Genomic DNA, 25,022 nt, shown 5'->3' on the forward strand with positions numbered 1-25,022 from the left:
GATAGGGAATGGCAAAGGACACACTGACAAAGGAGATTAATCAGAACTGGCTTCAACAAGCACTATGGCAATTGGACAATTAAAACAGACATGGGGGGGGGGAAGAAGAACTAACTGGGGAGGAGGGTAGAGAAAACAATGCAACAATGAATGAATGAGAACCCAAATGTTCATTAAAACTAATGAAATGTAATAATAATTTAAAAAAACAAAACAAAAAAACCCCAAAAACTGTTGAGCACATGTAGAATAGAACTACTCCACAATGTTCTCTTGAGTGTAATCCTTAGAAGCAGTTTTGATAGGTTTTTCTTTCATGGGAGACAATGTAGTGTTGACTCCAACTCACAGTAATTCTATGTACGTATAACACATTGAAATTTGCCCAATTCTGCATTATACTCACAATTTCAGCTGTGCTTAAACCTATTCTTGCAGTCTCTGTCAATCCACCTTGTGACAGTTCTTCCTGTCCTCTGTTGGCCCTCAACTTTACAAAGAAGCATGATGTCCTTTTCTAGGGATTGACCATACCTGATAATATATCCAAAATATGTGAGACAAAAATCTCACCACATTTGCCTCTAGGGGTCGCTCTGGCTATCCATCTTGCAAGATAGACTTGTTTGTTCTTTTGGAAATCATGTCATGTTCAATTTTGTTCACCAAAATTAAAATTCCATACTGGGTAGGCTCCAATAGACAACTCTTAGGTTATTGGCCAGTTGTATATTATTTGTGTCATCCACTCTCAGTAATTTAACTTCTCAGATAGAAACTCAAAACTGAGGCAACAGATAACTTGACATTTGCATACTTCTAATTGGACATAAAGGCTCTGTGTATTCTTTACATGCTTCTTGGCTCATGCAAGATCTTGCTCACAGCATCCTTCAATATTGAAAATGGAGGCTTCAATTTGTTGTTCAGTTCTTTCAGCTTGAGAAATGCTGTTTACATTCTTCCCTTTTTATTCTCCAACTGCAGCTCTTTGCACATTCTATTGTGATACTTTGCTTTGTCTTTTTGAGCTGCCCTTTGAAATCTTCTGTTCATCGTTTTTACTTTGGCATTTCTTTCCTTTGTTATGGTTTCTTAACATTGTAGTACAGTTTTCGGTGTCTCTTCTGACATCCATCTTGGTCTTGTCCCCCCGCCTCCCCCGTCTTTGTAATGCCTTTTGCTTTTTCATGGATATCTCTCATGTTATCCCACAACTCATCTGGTCTTCAATCATTAATGTTCAATACCTCAAACTTATTCTTGAGGTGGCTTTTAAGTTCAGGTGAAATAGACTCAAGGTAATGTTTTGGTTCTTGTGGACTTGCTTTCTTTTATTTTTTTGAATTAAAAAATATTTTATATTGGTTTGCTTACAAAGTTCATATACATTGTGTTTCACTCTGTCCTTCATTCACATTGTGTTTCATACAATCTTTCCCATTGTGGACTTGCTTTCATCTGCTTCAATTTGAACTTGCACATGAGTGGCTGATGGTCTGTTTCAGTGTCAGAAACTGACCTGGCTCTGACTGCTGATTGTTAGCCTTTCCAACCATTATTTCCACAGATGTAGTCAATCTGATTCCTGCATAGTCCATCAGGTGAGGTCTGTGCATATAGTCATCATTTGTGTGTTTTAAAAGAGTATTTGCAATGTATAAATCTCTGTATAAAATTGAATGATTCAACCTCCAGCCTCATTTCTGTCACCAAGTCAGTAATTTACACTCTTTACACAGTAATTTACCTGTCATTCTTCTTTGTTTCCAGCTTTTGCATTCTAGTCACCAGTTATTTTTAATGAATCTCGATTGCATGTTAATTGCTTTCAGACTGCAAAAGTTAGCTGTTTTTGTTATGTCTTTGAGTCAACTACAACTCATAACTACCCTAAGAACAATGGCTCTAAGTCATGCCTTATCCTGAGCCAATCTCACTGTCTCCATTAAATCTGAGCCCATTGTCACAGTTACTCTGTCATTCCATCACATCTAGGGTTTTGCTCTCTTGAACTTACCCTCTACCCTTCCAAGTATGATGTCCTTCTCCTAGGACTGGCATCTCCTGACAATATGCCCAAAGTATGTGAGATAGAATTATTGGGTTTTTAAAAATTTTTTTTTTGTGTGTGTGTGTGTACCATCAAATCGGATCTCTGACTGGCACAGGAGGAGTTTGCCTCTCTTTCTTCAGCACAGCATCTGGTGGATTTGAACCTCACATCTCTGAGATTACAGTGCAACTTCTTGCCATTAGGCCACCAGAGCTCCCCAAGATAGAGTTTTAAAAGCGTTGCCTCCAAGGAGCAATCTGATTTCACCCTTTCTCTGACAGGCATATTTGTTCTCTTGGTAGTTCATATTGTGTTAAATACTCTCCTCCAGCATCACAACTCAAAAGAATTGCTCTTCTTCTGTTATCCTTATCCAATGTCCAGCTCTCAGACTCATTTTTCTTCATACAGTCTGGCCTCTTGAATGATCTGTTCAGCATATAGATTGGACAAGGCTCAGTAACCACCAGCCTTGTCTCACCTTGTAGCCCACCTTACTGGAAGAGACCAATGCACCCACTGATAAAGGATTGACAACACTCAGGACTTCTGAACCTTGCACCTCTGCCTTGATGTGGGAACCCCTGCTACCTACACCATTATATCTATATGTTTGCTGTCCTTATGATTTGCTTCTAGGAGTATAATTTATCTGTCATTTTCTTGCACTAGGGAAGTGTTTTTGCATGTCGCTGCTCTTAACAGCTTAAATACATATATGTTTAATGTTGTGCTATAGCAGAGTTCCCTGCTTAAGAGAGACTAGGAAGAAGGATTGGCCATCCACTTCTGAAAGAATGGGCCTTGAAAAACCCTATGAACAATAGAGCACACTTTGACTATGAGATACAGCACTGGAGGCTGAGCTCTTCTATATGAAGACACCAAAAATGAGGAGGAATAGTTACAAAAGTTGATAGAAATCTTCAACATCAATCTTCTCATTTTGGTTTAGTTGTTTGTACACATATTTGAATAAAAGCTGTGTTAACAGAATTGTTAACAGAATAGTCCCAAATTGTTAACAGATTCATACCAAACTATTAACAAATTTGTTAACAGAATTCTACCAAATTGTTAACAGAATTGTACTAAATTATTAACAGAATTATTAACATAATTATACTAAAAAGAATTGGCTGACATGGGACAATTTCAGGAAGTGGCAATTGATCAAAAACTAGTAATAATGAGGGAAGAATTTTGAGCTGCAAAAAAAGGCATTGGGGGCAAAAAATAGACTCTAGGAATTGATGGAATACCAATTGACATGTTTCAACACACAGATGCAACCGTGGACCTGCTCACCAGGCTTTGCTAAGAAATCTGCAAGAAAGCTACCTGGCCAACTTACTGGAAGATATCCATATTTGTCCCCATTCCAAGAAAAGATGATCCAATAGAATATGGAAATTATCAAATAATATCATATGCAAGTAAGATATTGCTGAAGGTTATTAAAAAACAACAATCATATGAAAAAATAATGTACAACAGTACACCAACAGAGAACTGCCAGATATTCAAGCAGGATTTAGAAGAGGTCATGGCCCTAGGAATAGCATGTGTTGTTGTTTTGTTTTTTTTTTACCAACAGGTAGTCAATTTATTAAAATAGTTGATTTAGGCATCTGCAATGATAACCTCAACCTCTACTCCAGGCTCAGTGCTGATGAAAGCAATCTGCTTAACGATCTCAGAAAGACTGCGCAAGTCAATGAGTTGCTTGTGGATCCTTTTCTGGAAATGACCAGAGGTCTTGAAACATTCACCACAAGGAGTCTTCCTTTCAGTGGTTCTCAGAGTCTAACCAGTCCCTTGAAGTTCTTCCCCTTTGTGCCTCTGATCAAGTCAACATCCACCTTTTCAGAAACTTTATTTTGTAGCTAGTGAGAGTAATTATAATCTGGTGAATGACCATCTCTGGTTCCACAAGGGTCTTAAAGTCATGGCTTCAATGTGGCTTCCTGAGTGACTTGTTCTCTGGGGAGAGTGAATAGCAGTGTCAGAAGCAGGTGAGCACAGCACCCCTGCAGCAGCAACCTCATCTTCCTCAGAGAGGGAGAAAGAGAGAGAGGGATATCATTGTTGATGTCAGATCAGATGGATCTTGGTTAAAATCAGAAAATATCAGAAAAATGTCTACCTCTGTTTTACGTACTATGCAAAGGCATTTGACTATGTGGAACATAATGAATTATGGCTAACACTGAGAAGAATGGGAATCCCAGAACACTTACGACTAGAACCCTCAACAAGATAGAATGATAGAGTACCTGTAACAATGGACTCAAGTACATTAGATACTATGAGCATGACACAAGATAAGGCAAAATTAATATCCATTGTTCATAGGATCACTGAGTCATAGCTGACTCAATGGCATTAACAACAATGACCACTGAACATAAAAATTAACCATTCTTCAATAGAACAAAGCTATTTCTACACTAAAAGACTTTTATCTGAACAGAACAAGGGAACATGACATAGTTTAAAATCAAGAAAGCTGTGCATCAGGCCTATATACTGACCTGGACATATTAAAACCATGTTGCTTCTTGAAGCCAAAGATTTTGAAGCTCCGTCTTACAGACTTTGAGCATCTTGCAAAGAGGGACATATTTAAGGAGAAGGACATATTTAAAGGTGGAGGAGCAAGAAAAGAGAGGAAGACCATACATGAGGTAGATTGACACAGTGACTGGAGTAACGGGGTTAAGTGGGTTGGAGATGGTGAGATTGGCTTAGGATAGGACAGGGTTCAAAGATTATGTACATAGGGTCACTATGATTTGCAGGCCACTTGATGGTGCATAACAATAACAACAACAAGAACAACATATTTGTTCAGTCTGGATGCTGGGAAAATAATTTAGAAAGCTAGACTTTATGAAGAAGAATGTGGCATCAGGATTGGAAGACTTGTCAACGACTTGCATCATGCAGATGTCACAACCTTGCTTACTGAACATGAGTAAGACTTGAAACACTTGTTGTTGAAGGTCAGACTATAGCTTATAGAGATTACATCTCAACATCAGAAAACCAAAAATTATCACCACTGAGCCAACAGGAAACATCATGAAAAATGGAGAAAAGAGTGAAGTTATCGATTATTTTCCCTTCCTTGACTCTACAATCAACACCGTTAGTACCAAGAAATCAAGACATAGCCAGTGTTGCTTCTAGACTCCTTAGGGAGTTTGGATCTTTCATCTGGTCCTGCTTGGTGAGGAGTCTTCTTCAACAGACTTATCCTCCCTGTAGTTTAGAAGTAATTGAACTCTGGGACTTGAGCTTTGAAGTTTAACAAACAGAACTATGGAACAGTTCCTGCTAATGAGCTTTCAGCATCAACCAATTTTACCCAAGCCCTCTTCCATACAAATCTCCTCCTCTAGCTTTGTCCCATTTCAGCAGGAAGTAATTTTCAGAAGATCCTCACTCCTTCCCCTCTTTACTTCGAGAATTTTAGTTGGGAATATATGGTTGAAACCAAAGTAGAAAGAAAAAAAAAAGAGAAAGAGAGAAATCAAGACATATTATATCGGGAGAGGCTGCTGTCAAGGAACTCTCCAGGGTGTTATAAAGCAATGATGTCAGTTTAAAGACTAGGGTGCACCTGATTCAAGTCATGGTATTTTCAGCTACTTTCTATGCATCTGAAAGTTGGACAATGACTAAGGATGACAGAAGTAGAATGGATGCCTTTGAGTTGTAGTGTTGGAGAAGAGTAGTGGCTATCTCATGGACTTCCAAAAGAATAAATAAAACTCTTGTGGAGAAATGAAACCAGCATGCTCCTTGGATGGTGAAACTTGGTCTCACATTGGTCATGTTGTTAGGTGGGCCAGTCCTTGGAAAAAGACATGATACTTGGAAAGGTAAAGGGTTGTTAAGGCAGGGGAAGATCCTCAATGAGATGACTGAAACTGACTGCAATGGTAAGCTCAAGAATATCAAAGGTGATGAAGATGGTGCAGGATAGAACAGGGTTCAGATCTATTGTTTATAGTGTCAACTTGATGGCACATAACAAATATGACCATTAAACATAAAATTAATTATTCTTCAACAGTTAAGTCTCTATTGCAAGCAATATCTTTCAAAATGGGGATGGTTTAGTAGTCTAATTTCCAGAGACTATCTAGTCTATCCCCCAGGGAGAAAATACAGAGTCCTTAAGACTTCTACATCACAGGTAATATTGTTTACATATTAAACTACTGCTTGCTTGCTTTCTTCTCCCCTCCTTCTTCTATCATTTACTTCATATTTTCTCTAGTCTATAATTTATAGAGCTCTGGTGGCTTAGTGGTAAGAAGTTGAGCTGCCAACATAAAGGCACATTGTTCGAATCCACCAGTTGCTCTGTGGGGGAAAAGATGGGCAATCTCCCTCTTGTGCAACTTACTACCTCTGAAAAACCTGCTTGAAGGCCAGCTGTGGGTTAGTTCCTACTCAACAGTACACAATAACAATACATTACACGAGCAGAGAAAACCACTAATGAAATAGAAGCCAAGCAGAATGAATATGGTTCCCAATTTTCTCTCGACTTCAGATAGCACATTGCCCTTAAGATAGATACCATAAACCAAGCTACACAGAACTTAAACAAAGATCAAAGCTAGAATAAAGTGTAAATTTCCTCCTTTTTCATGAAGCTCCTCCACATTTAAAAGGAGTGTGAGGATTCTACATTCTTGGTTTTTCCCTAACTTTGAGATGGCCAGCCCTCCTCTTGGCTAAAACTCATGTTATCTCTGTGTTTAGTTGGACATGAGAATAAACAGATATATTAGGAAGAAAAAAATGAGAAGTGTTTGAATGTATGGGTCAAAAAAGGGGGATTCAAAGAGATCTTTATAAATTTTGAATAGGGAGCTTTGATAAATAATAAATATTGAGTTGAAAGAGTGATTTAAATATAGACACAGAGAGGCTGGTGATAAGATGGAACTATTCAGGTAAAAGGAAACCAGAGATAAAAAATGTGGGGAGAAATGGACTGTTTGCAGAAAGACGTACATGATTTTTGGACCAACCCTAGAAAATAGTATCTCTCATCAGTGTGGTCATAACCTTTGGAATGAGGGTGTGAGCAACTGCAAATCCCTATTCTCCTTCTCATTCCATCAGCATTGTAACACTGCCTTCTATTCTAGTCTGGCTCTCCCTCCCTCCCTCACTGTTTCAGATTAGGCCAAATTTGAAGTACGTTCCAGGGAGTGGCTCTGTTCATCATATTCTTCAGCCAAAGTAGCAACAGTGTGAGACGGAGAGAGACATATTCAGCAGCCAAAGATCTTGGTGGAAGAAGCAGAACACTGTGGACAGTAAGTTGCTTGATTGTGTAAAACCCAAATAGATGGAGTATGTATGTGGGGGTTGGGGGTGGGGATAGGTATAGGAAAGGAGCAATGTCACTTGATCAGACCCCTCATAATTTTCCATGAAATTAAAGTAAGGGACAAAGGGTATTAAAAAAAAAAGAAGCTTAAACCCTCAGATAGATTGAGGAAAGCTATATGTGTGTGCTAGAAAAATGTTGATGAGAAATGTCTTTGATCTTTGAAATTAGTAGAGCTCCCGCTACTCAAATTATCTGTGAAATCTAAAATGAAAGAAGACACCAAGGGGGCAGAGGTTATTAAAAGAAAAGAAAAAAAATCACAGTTAAGATTGATCATTGTGGGTAAAAGAAGCCATGGGTAGAGACACGTGTGGACAGTTTAGAATCTAAAATATAATAGCTTTGACTCGAGTAATGAGAGTGAATATAAGGATGGGTGCCAACAAATAGAATATTTTAAGAGAGAAATAAATATTGACTGAGAGTTGAAGAAGAAAACAGCAAAACGCTTTAGGAGAAACCAAGGGAGAACTCCTACGGAGACAAAGAGAGGGAGACCCAAGTGTGCTCTTCCTTGGAACTAAAATACTGAATGTTCTTTGCTCTCCTCACAACCCTGACTAGAGATGCTGCTCTTGGGATCTAAGATGTTACTGTTTCTCACTGTTCTCATCATCCCCTCTGGTGAGTTCCTGCTTTAATTTTTTTTCCTTTTTCCATAAAATGCTCTCTTCATCAATGCATGTGTGGAGATATTTGTGGAATAGAAGGGAGATACTAGCCACTGAGATTTTGAATTTGCTAACAAAGGTTAGATCCACTTATTAATATTAATATTATTAATAACATTTATGTATTTATTTATTAATAAATAGATATGTTGGGTGGGTGCAGGGAAAGGAAATATAAAACAAGGGTCTGATTAGACATTTTAATTCATTAATTAATCAATGGTAACTAATAGTCTACACCAAAATGGGTGTGAATGAGTTAATTTAAAACCAGAATTATAAGGGAGTTCTGGTGGCCTAGTGGCAAAACGCTGCACTGCAATCCCAGAGGTACATGGTTCAAATCTACCAGATGCTTTGCTGGAGAAGGAGGGGGCAATCTCTTCCTGTACCAGTCAGATCTGATTTGATGGTACACGTAAAAATTAATACAATTAAAAACATTAAAAAAAACCTCCCCAAACCAGAATTATATGGAAACCTTTGCTGAAGTAAAAAAAAAAAAAGAAAAAAGAAAAAAAATTAAAAAGAAAATATTTCTGTGCAAAGGAGAAAGACAGGAATATGGATAGGCAACCTCAGATTTGGGAAAACGTATCCAGAGAGAGAGAGAGAAAATTAAGATGCACACAAACTAATGTAAAATGACAAAGAGGAGTCACACACTTAAATGTAACATTCATACACACACACACAAACACATAGAGACAATTTAATAAGCAATAGGATGTTTAAACTCTGTGGGAAAACAGTGGGTTTATATACAATAGCACACAATGAACACTTGCACTAACAAATATACTTTAGATGCATAAAATATGTGCACACAAATCACAGATTTCACAGAACTTAAGAAGAACTAGTTATAAGTAAACGGCAGATTTCAGAAAAATTCTACGAGTTCTATTTTGGGTTTTCCCCCTCCTTTTGACACATGGACTGTAAGACAATAGTTTATCTGCCTTGTTCAGCAGCGTAGCTAGTTGAAGGACTGCGGTAATAGCAGGACAACAGACATGAATATTCTCTGTGAAACAGGACCTTTTGCCAGCTGCTGAGGACAGGAGGAAAAGCTGGGCTCAGGGCAGAGCAGGGCAGGGAGAAAGGCTTTGTTCTCAGAAGCTTTTTGTCTTTCTAGAATGTTTCTAGAATGTTTTCATGAAGCACTAATGGTCTGACCAATCTTGTAAGAACAAAGAAAGAGAAAGTAAAACTATTTCACCATCATTTTAAAAATTTGTTTCCTAAAAATGTTATTCATATACCTTTTCTGTTTCCTTTGGTACAGATTGGATGATCATAGAGGTCAATGGTCAGCGAGGGGGTAAGTGGTCCTTTGGGCTCTGTTGGGGTCTTATTAGATAATGAATAAGAAAGGTCAGTATTAAAGAGTCTGTCATAAGATAGGTATATTGCCAACATATGACCATTTTTCGTAATCTTGTTATTGGCTACTGTCAAGTTAATTCTGACTCATGACGACCCCAAGTGTGTACAGTAGAGCTGCACTATATAGAGATTTTCAACATTGTGACTGTTTGGAAGTAGATCTCCAGGTCTTCACCCCCACCCACCCCCGCCAAGGTGCCTCTGGTCAAGCAAGGTCAAACTACCAACCTTTAGGCTAATAGCTTAAAGGTTTGCACACACCAAACTTTCTAAAAAAATAGACCTTTCCCAAGTTTCCTTATATGTGCATCTCTTCCTTCCACTTTCTTTATACTTGTCTCACTCAGAAAAAGAAATGCCCATTAATCCCTACTGTTAGGGACCTCTGATGGTCTAGTGGTAAGGAGCTGTGCTACCAACCCAAAGCACACGGTTTGAATTCCTTAGCTGCTCAATGGGAGAAAGATGGACATTCTCCTATAGTGCAATTTATTGCCACTGGAAACCTGCTGGAGGGCCAGCTATGAGTCACTTCCGACTCACTGGTATCCAACAGCAGCGACAATCCCCACAGACAGGATTTCTCTACCAGAATAGCAGTGGAGAAACAGAAAAATGCAAAAATCAAAAGTTTGGCCACAATTACACATAACCCAACAGTTTGGCTCTCAAAACAACCACTTGATGAAGGAACTGATCAATAGCTCAACCGTTCTCAAGTCCTTCAATATCATTATAATTTTTTTTAGTTAGTCAAAGTTAGAGGATAGAGGACTATGATACACAAGCCACTAGAAGCTCATAAAATCAATTTACTTGATCACAGTGGTTTTTTTTTAAATGTGTCCGAATAGATTAATAAAATCAGAATACCTTGCGTATGGTTTGCAGTAGCAAAGTGTTATTCTGTAAAATGTGTGGCCAACTACTTGTTGAAAGCTTAGCAATTCAGATTCAACCAAGTGTCTCAGAAGACAAAACTGGCTGCTGGCTTCCCAAATGTCACAGCCTTGAAAACCCTGCTTTGAACACATGAGGTCACTGTGAGACAGAGTCTGCTACATCATCCTCTAATACCATCATTTCTTACTATGGGCTCTGATATGGAAGCTAAAAATATACAAATAAAAAAAAATCTTTCTCTCTTATTAAGAATGTGTGATCCTCTGTTTCTGAGCCTGGATCAGATTGAGATACTTTCTAACAGAAATATAAAATATAATGATAATATATATACCTTAAAGATTCCTTTTCAGAGGACATTAATGAGTCCTAGATAAAATATGTATATGGTGAAAGCTCCTGGGAACTTGTGTAAACTGGGGTTTATGTAGAAGGCTGTATTCCACCCTGAAATTCCACAGAGATAGCTCAGACACTCTCAAGCCCCCTGCCTGCCATTGCTGCACTCCTGTTTCTGCAAATGATGGCCCTGGAATGGAGCTAGACGTCTGAAGGAGGGGAACCCAGGCAGGACAAGGCTACCCTCGAGAGAGTTTCCACTCCTCTCTCCGAAATGCTTTAGGTCAATGACTTTTCAAATATTGATGTGATTGGTGCAAGATTGAATTCCTTATATTAAAATTTGTGTACAGAGGACTAAAGGTAAAAAGATTGTTTCATTAGGTCTGATGAATTTCCCTCTGGAATTGGTCCTTTTTTAAAAAAGGGGGAGTAAGCAGGAGAAACTTCTATGAAATGTGGTATTTACAGTTCACCTATCTCATCTTTATCAACTCTAACATGATTTGTTTTCATGGGATTTAAATCTGATACTTGTTGCAGTTGTTAGGGTGCCTTCAAGTTGCTTATGACTTTAATGACTCTACTAACAACAGATCAGAATCTCGCCCTGTCCTACACCATCCTCACCATAACTGACAGGCTCTCGTTCATTGTTTAACAGTCACTATGTCTGTTCGTCTTGTTGGCGGGAGTCTTCCGCTCTTACTTTGACACTCCACCTGCCACAGTATATTGTCTTCTTTCAAGGACATTTGTTGTTGTTGTTTGGTGCCGTCGAGTCGTAGATAACTCATAGCGACCCTATGAATGAATGGCCTGAGCACTGTTTGTACTTAGAGTTTCTGGAGGCAAGTCTTTCAGAAGTGGATGCCGCTCCTGCTTCCAGGCTTCAAGGACATTTAGAATCCAAAATTTTACCCTGTCTATTCCCCTTACTGTTGTTGTTAGGTGCCCTGAGTCAAGTACAACTCATAGTAACCCTATGAACAACAGATCTGAATCCTATCCTATCCTGTGTCTTCCTCACCATCTCTGATATTCTTGAGCCCATTGCTGCAGTCATCATGCCAATACATCTCGTTGCAGATCTTCCTTTTTCTCACTGACCCTCCAACTTCCAAGCATGATGTCCCTTTACAAGAAATAGGCTCTTCAAACACTATGTCCAAAGTAGGAGAGTCAAAGCTTTGCCATTCTTGCTTCCAAAGAGCATGCTGGCTGCACCTTTTCCAAGACATACCTGTTCAACACCTTTTGGCAAGCCAAGGGATATTCAGTACGCTTCTCCAACACCACAACTCAAAGGCTTAATTCTTTTCCCATCATCCTTATACAGAGCAAAGTAAACTATTGTATGCAAATTTGCTGACACCTAGTGGGTAAAAGTTAAGAATAATTACAGGTACAATTCTTTGTGGTGTAACACAGTTCTTTATAGTGCTCTTCTCTTTATTGCACTTTTTATAGACTAAGTTTTTACAAATTGAAGGTTTGTGACAATCTTCTATTAAGCAAGTCTTACTGGCATGTACTCAACTTTATATCTCTGTGTATAATTCTTATGATATTTTAAACTTTTGATATAGAATTGTTTCTTTCATTATTTATGTTGGATTATTTTAAATTTTTATTCATTTATTGCTGTGCATTTTCTTCCTTCCACCTCCCTACCCTTTTCCCCAGTCCACTTTGCAATCCATCTCTTATTCCAGATTGTTTTCTGCTTTTGTTGAATGCTATTGAATGCAATTCATAGTGACTATATGAAAAACAGAACTAAACGCTGTCCTATCCTGCGCCATCCTTATCCTTTCTGATATTCTTGATTCCATTGCTGCGGCCACTGTGTCATTCCATCTTGTTGAGGGTCTTTCTCTCTTTCACGGATCCTCCACGTTTCCAAGCATGATGTCCTTTTCCAAGGAATAAGCTCTCTTAACACTATGCCCAAAGTATGTGAAATGAAGCTTTGCTATCCTTGTCTCTAATGAGTACTCTGCCTGCACTTTCCCCCAGAGATACCTGATTGTTTTATTGCCAGTCTAAGGTACACTCAGAATTCTGCTCCAACACCACAGCTCAAATGCATCAATGTTTTTCTGCCATGTTTATTTACTATCCAAACTCTCAGGTGCATAAAAGAAGACCACTGGCATACCTTAGTCTTTAAACTGACATCATTGCTCTTCAGGCCTTTGGAGAGGTTCTTGATGGCAGACTTTCCAAGTACTATATGTCTTTTGATTTTTTGACTATTTATACCAATGGTGTTGATTGTAGATCCAAGCAAGATGAAATAATTGAAAACTTCAAATTTTCTCCATCTGATGTTGCCTCTTGATCTGGTGGTGAGGATCTTTGTTTTCTTGATGTTGAAATATAATTCATATTGCAGACTGTAGTCTTTTATCTTCTGCAACTTGTGTTTCAAGTCCTCTTCACTTTCACCAAACAAAGTTGTGTGGTCTTCATAACAGAGGTTGTTGATGAGTCTTCTTCCAAACCTGATACCACATCCTTTTTCATGAAGTCGAGCTTCTTGAGTGATTTGTTCAGTATACAGATTGAACAGTTATGGAGAGAAGATCAAATGCCTTTCTTGATGTTAAACCATGTAGTATTTCCTTGTTCTGTTTGAACAACAACTTCTTGGTCTGTGTATAGGTTTCACATAAGCACAATTAAGTGTTCTGGGATTCCAATACTCCTCAATGTTAGCCATAGTTTATTGCTATCCACACAGTCAAATGCTTTTGCATACTCAATAAAACACAAATAGACATTTTTCTGCTATCCTCTGCTTTCAGCCAAGATCTATCTGACATCAGCAATTATACCTCTGGTGCCATGACCTTTTCTAAACCCAGCTTGAATCTCTGGCGGTTTTCTCTCAATGTTTTTTGGATAATCTTCAGGAAGATTTTGCTTGTTTGCGCTATTAATGATATTGCTTGATAATATCCACATTCTGTTGGATCACCTTTCTGGGTAATGAGAACAAGTACACATATCTTCTAGTCACTTAGCCAGGAATCTCTCTTCCAAATTTCCTGGCACAGATTGGCAAGCATGTCTAGGGCTGCATCTCTTAGTTAAAACATGTCAATTGGTATCCCATAGGTTCCTGGGCCATTTTATTTTTTTCCCAATGCCCTCAATGCAACTGAGACTTTTTCTCTCATCACCACTGACTCCTGATCATATAATACTTCCATGTTAACCAATACTTTCTGGTAGAGAGATTTTGTGTATTCCTTTCATCTTCTTTTGATGCTTCCTTGATCATTCAAGATTTTTCCTATAGCATCTCTAAGCATTGCAACCTGAGGCTTGATTTGTTTTTCAGTTCTTTCAGTTTGAAAAATGCTGAGCAAATTCTTCCCTTTTTATTCTTCAACTCTAGGTCTCGGCATATTCCATTATAGTAGTTTCTTTTTCTTCTGGAGCTGTCTTTTGAAATCTTCTGTTTATCTATGACATATTTTCTCCTTGGTTTTGACTTCTCAAAGCTCTAGTGCAATTTTCAGAATCTCTTAATTAGACTACCTACCAGCAAATCCAAACCCATTGCCCTAGGTAAAGTCTTACTCATAACAAATCTTCACCAGATTTCCAAGACTATCCATCTTTCTCTTGTGTGGCTACTAAGAATAATTTCTCAAATGGGTGACAAAAGAAAATTGTGATTGGTTTCCAACTTTCTTTGGAGAATACAGGCTTGCATTCCTACAGTCTAATGCTTAACTAAAGAGAAAGTTTGCCAGATGGATTTAATCAATCCTGATCATTCCTCTCTCCATTTCCAGACAAAGCAAAAACATATTCTAGGCTAAGACTGCCTAAGTGTGCTCATGAAAGTACCAAAGTGCACTGTTTGTTTTGCTTTGGGGAAAGAGCTTAGATTGGAGAAGCAAGGAAAGAACAATTGTGGGGTTTTTACAATATATTGGGTGCTATGCTAGGAATTTCTCTTACTGGGAGTATAAGAGTGGTAGAGTTATGGGAAACCTTCAAAGTGTTTTCTATTACTTTTTTCAGATGATGTGACTTCTGTGACCCCAGAAACATTCACAGATGATATAAGTAAGTTATTTCTGTTCTGGTTTTGCTTTATTGTTGTTATGTGCCATCAAGTGGCCTGCAACTCATAGTGACCCTATAGACAATAGCTTTGAACCCTACCCTATCCTGAGCCAGTCTTACTGTCTCCTACACACCAACCTCCATCACCCCAGTTACGGTGTCAATTCATCTCATCCAGGCTCTTTCTCTTTTGCCCTGACTCTCCAACCTTCCAAGCATGATATCCTTCTCCAAGGACTGGTTTCTCTTGGCAACATGCCCAAACATGAGAGATGAAGCTTTAAAATCTTTGCCGCAAGGGAGCAACATTTATTCTAGGGATAGAATGATTGAGGATGGTGTTAACATGAAGAAAAAGAAAAGCTTGATGGGCACTGGGTTCCTTTCAGTAATGATGTTAGTTGCATTTCAGACAGCTTCTAACTCATGGAGACTGAGGTTCAATGGAATGGAAATTGTGCCATCCTTATGATAAGTTAGAGATCAGATAATCTATAGGGTTTTATTGGTATTTTCTGATAATGAATCACCAGATCTTCCTTCCTAACCTGTCTTAATCTGAGAAGGACATCATGTTTGGGAGGGTAGAGGGCAGGAGGGGAAGGCCCTCTAGGAGGTGGATTGATTTGGTGACTGTGGTAATCATGATGGGTGTGTTGGAGACAGTGAGATTGGCACAGGACAGAGCAGAGTTTAGGGCTGTTGTGAGTTGCAAGCGACTCGACGGCACATAAGAACAACAACAACATACTGAAATTTATCACTATAGTGGCATTCTAGCTTCTACAGACAGGAGGTAGCTGAGAATTGAAGCTTAAGTCATGATGTTGTTGAATCAGGTTTACTGTAATTTCATGGGCAACAGAATGAAACCCTGCACTGTGCTACCTCATCCTCACAATCTCTGCTGCACTTAAAGCCATTGATGACATCAATCCATTTTGATGAGGGTCTTTCTATTTTTTGCCAAACTTCCACTCTTCCATATGTGAAGTCCTTCTGCAGGGATGAGATAGTCCCTTACATTATAGGTCTCCTTTTGAATCATCATGCTTCTTGCTTCTTTTTTTGTGTTCCTATTCACTCTATTTTGCATCTTTTCAGATCTGGTAAATGATCCAGCCACAGATGAAACAGGTGAGTCTTATGGCAATCTGGAAGAAATGGCATGATTTTTGTTGATATTCACAATGCCAATTCCAACTCTGGGATTAAGTCTATGTTTTTATCTCTGGGAAATGATAAAGAAAGGGGTTGTGGGAGAGATGTTCAGTGACAATGGGATACAAGGAATAAGGGACTGTCTAGCCCTCTGAGAAGAGGGAATAAAATGGGTTAATATGTAAAATAGGTCGTAGATAATACAGGCTCCCACAAATTAGTATTATGTCAATAGGACCAATATTCTTCAGCACATATTTATAATTAATTAATTTGACTCCCTTTGGTATAACACACAAACCGACCCATAGCCTTGACCCTACCACTAATATCTTCATTTTCCCTTATTCTTTTCTACCTTCCTCTCTTGCTGATTCAAAGCCCTCCTCATGTCTGCTGTTTTGTGCCTTTTCAGTTCTGGCTGATATCGAGCCTTCCACAGATGACCTGGGTGAGTTCAGATCTGGAATTCTAGCACTAGCAGGGCCATTCTGACTTTTTCCAGGGTCCATATGGAAGACAATGCAGTTGGTGAAGATCCTAAGTAAATAAGATTATAGTTTATGTAGCACATTCTTCATATCACTCAAATTACTAAATACTTTGAGTCCCTGAATGCAGGCATTGATTGAGTTAAGTGTCTGATACAAGATAACAAAGCAAGCTCTTTCTTTTAATGATTCCAAAATTTTGGGTGGAGTAAAAGGGAAACAAGTCTATTTAAACATCTTTGGGAAGACTTAGAGTGACACATCCGTCCAAGGACAGGGTGGCCATTCCAGCTGCAGAGATGGGCAAGAAGGGAGGCAAAAATCACTAACTAGATAGTAAACATATATTAACTGTGAAAGGAAAGACAATATACAATAAGAGTGGTCAGTGTAATGCTGCCAAGGCAGGACAAGACACTGGGAGGTGCCCAAGAGGGTCATACAATTTGAAAAGGGGGGGGGGTAAGAAAATGGGAAAGATCCAATGGGAAAAACAATGTATTAGAACTTTGTAAATAAACCAGTATAAAAGAAAAAAAAAGAATAAAAAGATAAATACAATTATGCATACAATGATTCTGCAGTAAGAATAATAACAAATAATAATTTATAAGTATGTATGTTTGACAAAGGCTATTCTACATATATATTACAAATATATCCATATGTATAGTGAAAGATATGGGGGGGAAAACCATCAACAGCTTCTTAGTCATAATTAAATACCTTGAGGGATTAACTGAGCTTGGAGATTTAAGGCCATAGCCCCAGGTGACATCTAGAGCAGTAGGCATAATATGATACACAAAGAAAATGTTCAACATCCTACTGCCTTTGAAAACTAGTTGGAGGGTCAGCTCTATGAATTGGTTCTGACTCAAAGACACACAACAACAACTTTGGTGAGCAGGGACTTATATTTAAAAGCTACAACTATTGGTCTTTCTCCCTTGTCTGGAGCCAAGAGAAGAATTCAAGAAAACAATTTGTTTGAAAGACTAATTCACCCTAGGAACCACAGCCTGTGATCAGAAAAAGTAGATGATGCCTGGTTATCACTATCAAACGAAAAGATTCACATTAAGAGTTCTTGGACAGAGTGGGAGAAACTCAGTAACTAGCATTCTTCATCCTCTAAGTCCTTGAAAATAAGACTTGTATATATTTTTTTTTGACTTGTATATATTTTTAACCTTCCAAAATTTTTAGCACCTATTTGAACACATCAAGAGAAAGAACTTATCAAGAAAAATCAGACTTGATAAAAAACCACAAAGAACAAATGGGTTATATGAACCATAGCCTCCCTCTAGTGGCCTGAGACCAAAATAGATGGTGCCCAGTTATCATTCTTAACTGTTCTGATAGGACCACAGCAGAATGTCCTGAACAGAATTGGGGGGGGAAATGTAGAACAAAGTTAAAAAAAGAGTAGAAAAGACCAGACTTGCTGACCTAATAAAGACTGCAGGATGCCCTGTGTATGGGCTTTGATCAAACCTGCAGCTGAACTCATGCCCGGGGTACACCTTTCTGCCAAACAGTACTCAAACTCAAAATCACTACTGTCAAGGCAGAACTGACTCGTAGCTGACCCTCCAGGGTTTCTGAGGCTGTAAATAACATGGGAGGAGATTTCTATCTTTTCCTGAAGAATCACCAGAGAGGCATGGCCTTTGGGTTAGTAACCCAACTCTTTACTGATTAGAACACCAGAGCTCAGCTAAACAACACTCAGGGCTATAAAACCTTGAAGGCTGTACTCTTTAGAGAAATTAACCAAGGGACACCCAAAAGGCAGCATTTGCATTTTCTAACCAAAGCTTAGAAAGAAGGAAGGGTCAGGAAAGGACTAATGAAAATAGGGAACCCAAGGAGGAAGAGAGAAGAGTGCTGTTCTATTAAAAGAATTGCAAGTAATGTCACAAAGCAAGAGGTTTGTGAATTATTGCATGGAGAAGAAATTTGTGCTGTAGACTTTCACCCAAAGCACAAATGAAAAAACAAACAAACAAAAAAGGCATTAACATAGGAAGTTAGCTATAGTTTATAGAGTTGAAGCTAGATGTCTCAGCTTCAACTGACTATATACAGACAAGTTGCAATTATGTGTGTATTGATATACTTTGCATATATTTATTAAAGAGAAAGACTTCAAGCCTATAAGACAAATATTTTGTAGTAGGAATTCTACATAATGTTTCTCATTAAGACTTGTTAAAAATAAAACAAAAAAGGAGGATATGAGAAATTAGAAAAGAAGGTAGAAACAAAATTATTTTAATATTTATTGAAAGCATTTTGATTGGTTCTAAAGATATAAAGATGAAAAAACAAAAGCAAATCCAACTCAAATTCACTTTCTCCTGCTAGTTGTGTTCTGTATTGTAGGTGAGTGAGCAGATAATTTAATTCAATGACTCAAATGCTATAATCAGTGTAAGTAAACAGAGTTAGGAAAGCAGCTAGAAAGGTGCATCACCTACACTCAGTAGCGAGGATTTAAGGAAAGGTCACATTTTCTAGAAGTCATCTTTGTTAAGTAAATTCTTTAAAGACAAGTAGAAGTTAACCAGATAAAGAGATGGGAATTCCCTTAGGATGGAAATTAAAGCCAAGAGGAAAAGACATCTACAAGTAGTGATTCTAATCACATTTATGCATTGAAAAGATCAATACCAAAGGCGATATGGGAAATAAAGTTAAGCCTGGAACCAGGACTAGTGAAAAGCTATTACAGTAATTTCAATGAAAGGTGATGGCTGAATCTAGAAAGAGGAAATGAGAACTGAGGATAATTGAGTGTGTGAAGCAAAAGGAATTCTTGAGATAAAGACATGTGAATGTGGCTGTTGTACAAAGTCACTGTAAAACACCTTGAGTGGACAAAGGAAAGATAAACTGTTGAATCTGGTTTGAGATACAAATTTGAAAGGTCTTTGAAAAATTTAAGAACTCTGAGATTATAAAGTAAGGAGCTCTGGTGGCCTAATGGTAAAGGAGTTGTACTCCAAACTCAAATGCAAACAGTTCAAATACACCAGCTATTCTGTGGAAGAAAGATACCCATACTCTTTGGAGTGGTTTACAGCTGACAGAAAAGCAACACTGATCTCTTTGATGTGTCCTCTATTCAGAGAACTAGATCCATATTTAATTTGTCCCTACCTTAGTTTTGGCCACGACTTTAACTGCATATTCTTTACCCGACTACTTTTATCAAAGAGCTTTGGCAATGTATTTAATCTACAAAGAATTTTTCTCTTATGAAGAGAGGCTTCTACAGGATAATAACCCTTTCTCTTGTTTGCCCTTGGATAAAGTTTTTCACCGCATATGACACATTATTTTCATATTCAATTTGATCCTTACCAACAATAAAGATATCCTTAATGGAAAAAGCACATCACTCGTATTTAGCAGTGGGAAATAGGAAAATTCACTTTTCCTGGAAGTCTCTGGGATAGGAAAAAAAAAAAAATCCAAAACACTGTCATGGATTTGATTCAAACTCATTGTGAATCTATAGAATAGAATAAAATTGTTCCTCTGTAGAGTTTCTGACTTTTAATCAGAAAGTGAATAGGGATGACAGGTATTGTTGTTACGTGCTGTTGAAATGACCCTATGTATAACAGCCCTAAACCCTGCTCTATCCTGTGCCATTCTCACTCTCACCTACCCCCACTACTCCAGTCACCGAATCAATCCATCTCATCAAGGGTCTTCCTCTCCTGCACTGTCCCTCCACACTCCCAAGCATGATGTCCCTCTCCAAGGACTGGTCCCTCCTCGCAACCTGTCCAAAGTATGTCAGACGAAGCCTCAGAATCCTTGCCTCCAATGAGCAACCTGGTTTCACCCTCTCCAGGTAAAATCTGTTTGTTATCATTGCAGTGTATGGTATACTCAATACTCTTCTCCAATACCACAGCTCAGAGGCATCAATTCTCCTTCTGTGACAGAAGAAGAAGAATTGATGCCTTTGAGCTGTGGTGTTGGAGAAGAGCAAGAACATCTCCTGGATGGCCAAAAGAATAAACAGGTATGTCTTGGAGAGGACGTTGCCGAAGAGCTCTTTGGAGCTTGTTGCATGGATGGGTTATTCTTTGGAAAGGGAAATGATGCTTGGTAGGGTGGAGGGTTGATGAAGGAAAGGAAGACCCTCAATCAGGTGGATTGACATGATGACTACCTCAATAGGCTTTACTTTGTGTTAGGAAATGTGAGGATGGCATAGGATAGTACAGGGTTCAGATCCATTGTTCATAGAGTCTCTAATGAGTCATACTTGACTTGACGGCACCTAACAACAATGACAACAACAATAATAGTGTTTCTGAAATTGTAGAAAAGAAGCATACTGCCTCATCCTTCTCCTGCCAGGTGGCTGATAGATTAGAACTATCAATTTTCAGTTAGCAGCCCAACATTTACTCTATTACACTATCTGGGCTCCTTCCAGGAAAGAAATAAGGTCAAACAAAATCTGATTTTTCATCCAAACTCTTGTGACATTATATGTTTAAATATTTGTTCTCTATTCATGGATAATCTAAAGTAGATCTTAAATGAGGCATGGTAGATACAAAGATGGAACCTTCTGGAATTAATAACTGAATAAAATTTCTGCCTTTCAGCCTTACCTAACGACAGAAATACTACCACAGGTAAGATGGTCTTTTGCATGTCTTTTCCTTAATTTTCCTTCCTATACTCTCCTTGTAGATACTTATGTATCTTTCACTTTACTTCCAATTATTTTTAAATTTTTTAAAAACTTTGAGGAATTTTATTATTATAAAATATCAAACTTCTCATAAACTAATATGGACTTCAAAATTAGTCTTACACTTACTTAATTTTTAAGCTTGACCTTCTAGTTTCCTTCTTTAGTTTCACTGATTTCAGCTACTATACAAAGAAATCCTTCCTTGCCTGGGTGATTTAAGAACATAACTCAGAGTTGAATATCTCTTAATTTTCCTTTATTGGTGGTAGAGCTTTTATAAATATTAATGATGCTGGCATTTTACATTCAAATCCAGTTTTGTAATAGCCATTTCTAAAGGCATATTTTAGTAGACTTTATAAAAACTTGTTTTACTTGAGGCTACATATGCTTTATGGCCTATAAGGCATAATGACCTGCAAAACAAATTGGAACACCAATAATCAGTCCAGCTGCTACCACTGTTCCTCACATTCCCTTTTTCTTTATTAAAAATAAAGACTAAAAACTATGAAGATAAAGAGTATGGCCACTGTTGAATGGTTCTGCAATAATACTTTTCATGAAATACCTTTGGACTTTACTTAATGGCTAATGAGTTAGAAGTTAAGATCAATTGGGCTAAAATAGCTTTCCCCAATATGCTGGAGAAGATTACTGAACACACCATGAACTGCCAAAAAAGCAAACAGGTCTGCTGGAGTGAAACCAGGTTGCCCCTTGGAAGCAAGAATTTTGAAACTGTCTCCCATACTTTAGGAATATTGTCAGGTGGGACTAGTCCTTAGAGAAGGACATCATGCTTAGAAGGGTAGAAGATCAAAGCAAGTGAGAAAGACCCTAGATTAGATGGACTGACACAGTGACTATGGCCAGTGAGGGCAGGTGTTTTGGAGATGGTGAAGTTGGCTTAGGATAGGATGACTCATAGGGTCATTATGAGTTGTAGTTGACCCGACAGCATGTAGTAACAACGTACTGATAATCCTGAGTTGAAGTTACTACTGAAAATGACCAAAACAGAGAAATAGTGATCTGCCTGAGAGCTCTCAATCTTCAGAATGAAGGATTGAGTAATTGAATAAAGTATTTCATATTGTGCCATGGATAATCTTAGACAGACTTTTTACCGGTAGAATCATCAGGGATTATTTTATTGCATTCCTGCTTCCAGGTAAGGATGTACTGACATGTAATACTAACTGCATTCCTATGGTTCTCTTTTGCTAAGCGCAATGGCCTGCTGCAATTTACAATGATACCTTAGAGAGCTTACTTAGGGTGTCCCTTCTTCCCCCTGCCCAATTACATCCTCTTTAACACTTTGGTATTTTTTAAGGCTAATAAAAATAGTCTAAATTTTATTGAAAGAATTATGGGCACTTAATACAGTACTTCTAAAGCTCTATCAGTAAAAAAAAAGTTTTTTTAAATTAATTTATTGTGATTTTCATGAAGGTTTATAGAAAAGTTGGGTTTTCATTCAAATATTCATTGTTGTACATTTCCCTCTCTTTCCTCTTCTGCAGTAAATTTTGCAATGCACCTCTTGTTCCAGATTGTTCTCTCTACCACTTTAATCCACTGCTATGCCATTCCTATTTGCAACTTCTTGTTTTTTTGTCTTGGAATTCCTCAGAGTGCCGAGATGAGAAGTTTCCTTGTACAAGACTATACTCTGTGCACCGACCAGTCAAACAATGTATTAATCAGTTATGCCTTACCAGGTAAGGGATCCCAGAAATCCCAAAGAGCTCTTCCATGGTAGGGTTTTCACATCAGGAACTATTTAATTGAATACCCTCCATTGAATTGCAATATCTGATAGAATGAGAATTTTGAACACAACCTTCCTAGCTATTCTTGAGGATGCTAGTTAGAACCTGGAGTGTTGGTTGAGGTCTAAGAGAATGGCTCACAAAATTAGGTGTTAGAAGACAGTTGAACATGAGAACTGGAAAAATAAGAGTTGTGAGGGAAACACTGTTATACCGATGCATTACCTGATGGAAGCTGAAGTCTCTAACACCTTGGGTGGGGGAAGTCCAAAATACTTAAGGAAATACAGATTAAGGGACAGGGGGAAGTCCAAAATACTTAAGGAAATACAGATTAAGGGCCAGGGGGAAGAACCTAGATTAATCCTTCTCAATGCCTTTGCTGTCTCTTTCCTTCACTATGACCATGAAACTGTGGTAGTTTACGCCGCATGTACATCATCAACAATGAAATATGCTCCCGTCTTGTCTGTAAGGAACATGAAGCTATGAAAGGTAAGATGAAGTCTGGTGTTTAGTGGGGAGGGACAAGCATGAGAAATGGATATGACCCTATTGTAGAATGAGTACAAGGATCCAAGGTGGGAGTGGGCAGAAGCAGAGGGACGAGAATGTATAGAAGAAGGGAGGATTAATCATGGAGTTGTACAGTTTGATGGGTGGGGGGAGGTGAGGGAAATGAAAGAATCTGTTCTAGAAAACAATGTATTAGAATTTTTTAAATAAACTAGTATTTAAAAAACTAAAAAAGGGGGTGGAATAATAAGGTAAGAAAATGAGTTCTAATTATTTCCATTCAAAGTTATACTCGAAGTTCTAGCCAGTTCAGTAGCAGAGGAAAGAAGAAATTAAAGTTATTGTCTTGGAGAGGGTGAAACCAAGCTGCCCTTTAGAGACAAGAATTTTGAAGCTCCGCCTCACATCCTTTGGGCATGTGGCCAGGAAGAACCAGTCATTGGAGAAGGACACAATGCTTGGAAGTGTGGAGGAACAGCACAGGAGAGGAAGACCTGGATGAGATGAATTGACACAGTAACGAGTGCAGTGGGGCTAGGTGTGTCACAGAGAGTGAGACTGGCTCAGGAGAGGGCAGGGTTCACAGCTATTGTGCAGAGAGTCGCTATGAGTCGCAGGTGAAGTGATGGCACATAAAACAACAACAACAACACCAACAACAACTCAAATGGGGGAAATGTCTAAACTAAAATAAACCATGTTCATGGACTCAAGAGAACCAATATTGTTATGATACTAAGTTATCAGTTCTCTCTAAATTGATCCATAGACCCATGACATACCCATCAAAGTTCTAGTAGTATTTTATAGAAATGTACTTTTAAAAAAAATATCCAAAATTCTGTTTATTTAAGTAATTTCCATTCATCTTGATTTTTTTTCTTAATGCTGCTTCCATCTGAAGGAGCATCCTTCTGTAAGCCTTGCTTTTCCTGCTGTAACCTGACAGAGAACAGTGGAGCAGCCAACACACAAAACTCCTGTTTGGGCATGTCTGAAGACTGTGGTGATGATTTTATAGCATCCTGGACATTTCACATCCATGAAATAGAAATTCAAGCTCTGCACCAGGCGCTTCTTCTTGTGTTTCCCTTTCTTCTCTTCTGGAGATCCTTTGAGAGAGGCAAGTTGGCCTGTGGAGGTCACTGCCAGAAAAGGCTATAGAAATGTACTTCATGCTGTTGTTTGATGGCATTGAGTTGACTACACCTCATGGCAATCCTGTGAGATTTGTTAATCTGGGTCTTGCCAAGTCCTGCACCATCCTCACCATATATCTCTTTCATGATCAAGCTTGTTGTCATAGTCACTGTACCAATACACCTCATCTCATGAAGAAGAAGAAATGTACTAGTTAATTCTAAAGTTTATGTGAAAACCTATAGGATTTACTGTGTCAAGAGATGCTTAATAAAGAACAATGTTGAAAGAAAGAAAGAGAGAGAGAGAGAGAGAGAGAGAGAGAGAGAGAGAGAGAGAGA

The 25,022-nt window shown here is 38.3% G+C and overlaps 1 protein-coding gene across 1 annotated transcript in view; it reads left to right on the forward strand.

The window, feature by feature from the left end:
• The window catches only part of MFAP5 (microfibrillar associated protein 5), a 54,871-nt gene that overhangs the window by 27,547 nt on the left and 2,302 nt on the right, over nt 1–25,022 (forward strand). Inside the window, exons 2-7 of the mRNA XM_006901764.1 lie at nt 14,819–14,863; nt 15,968–16,000; nt 16,440–16,475; nt 21,156–21,185; nt 22,887–22,974; nt 23,447–23,520. Of these exons, the coding sequence (XP_006901826.1) occupies nt 14,819–14,863; nt 15,968–16,000; nt 16,440–16,475; nt 21,156–21,185; nt 22,887–22,974; nt 23,447–23,520 (306 nt within the window). The remainder of the gene's footprint in view (nt 1–14,818; nt 14,864–15,967; nt 16,001–16,439; nt 16,476–21,155; nt 21,186–22,886; nt 22,975–23,446; nt 23,521–25,022) is intronic.

Source organism: Elephantulus edwardii, unplaced genomic scaffold (assembly GCF_000299155.1).
Source record: "Elephantulus edwardii isolate Elephantulus edwardi_28Jun2011 unplaced genomic scaffold, EleEdw1.0 scaffold00342, whole genome shotgun sequence".
Classification (NCBI taxonomy): domain Eukaryota; kingdom Metazoa; phylum Chordata; class Mammalia; order Macroscelidea; family Macroscelididae; genus Elephantulus; species Elephantulus edwardii.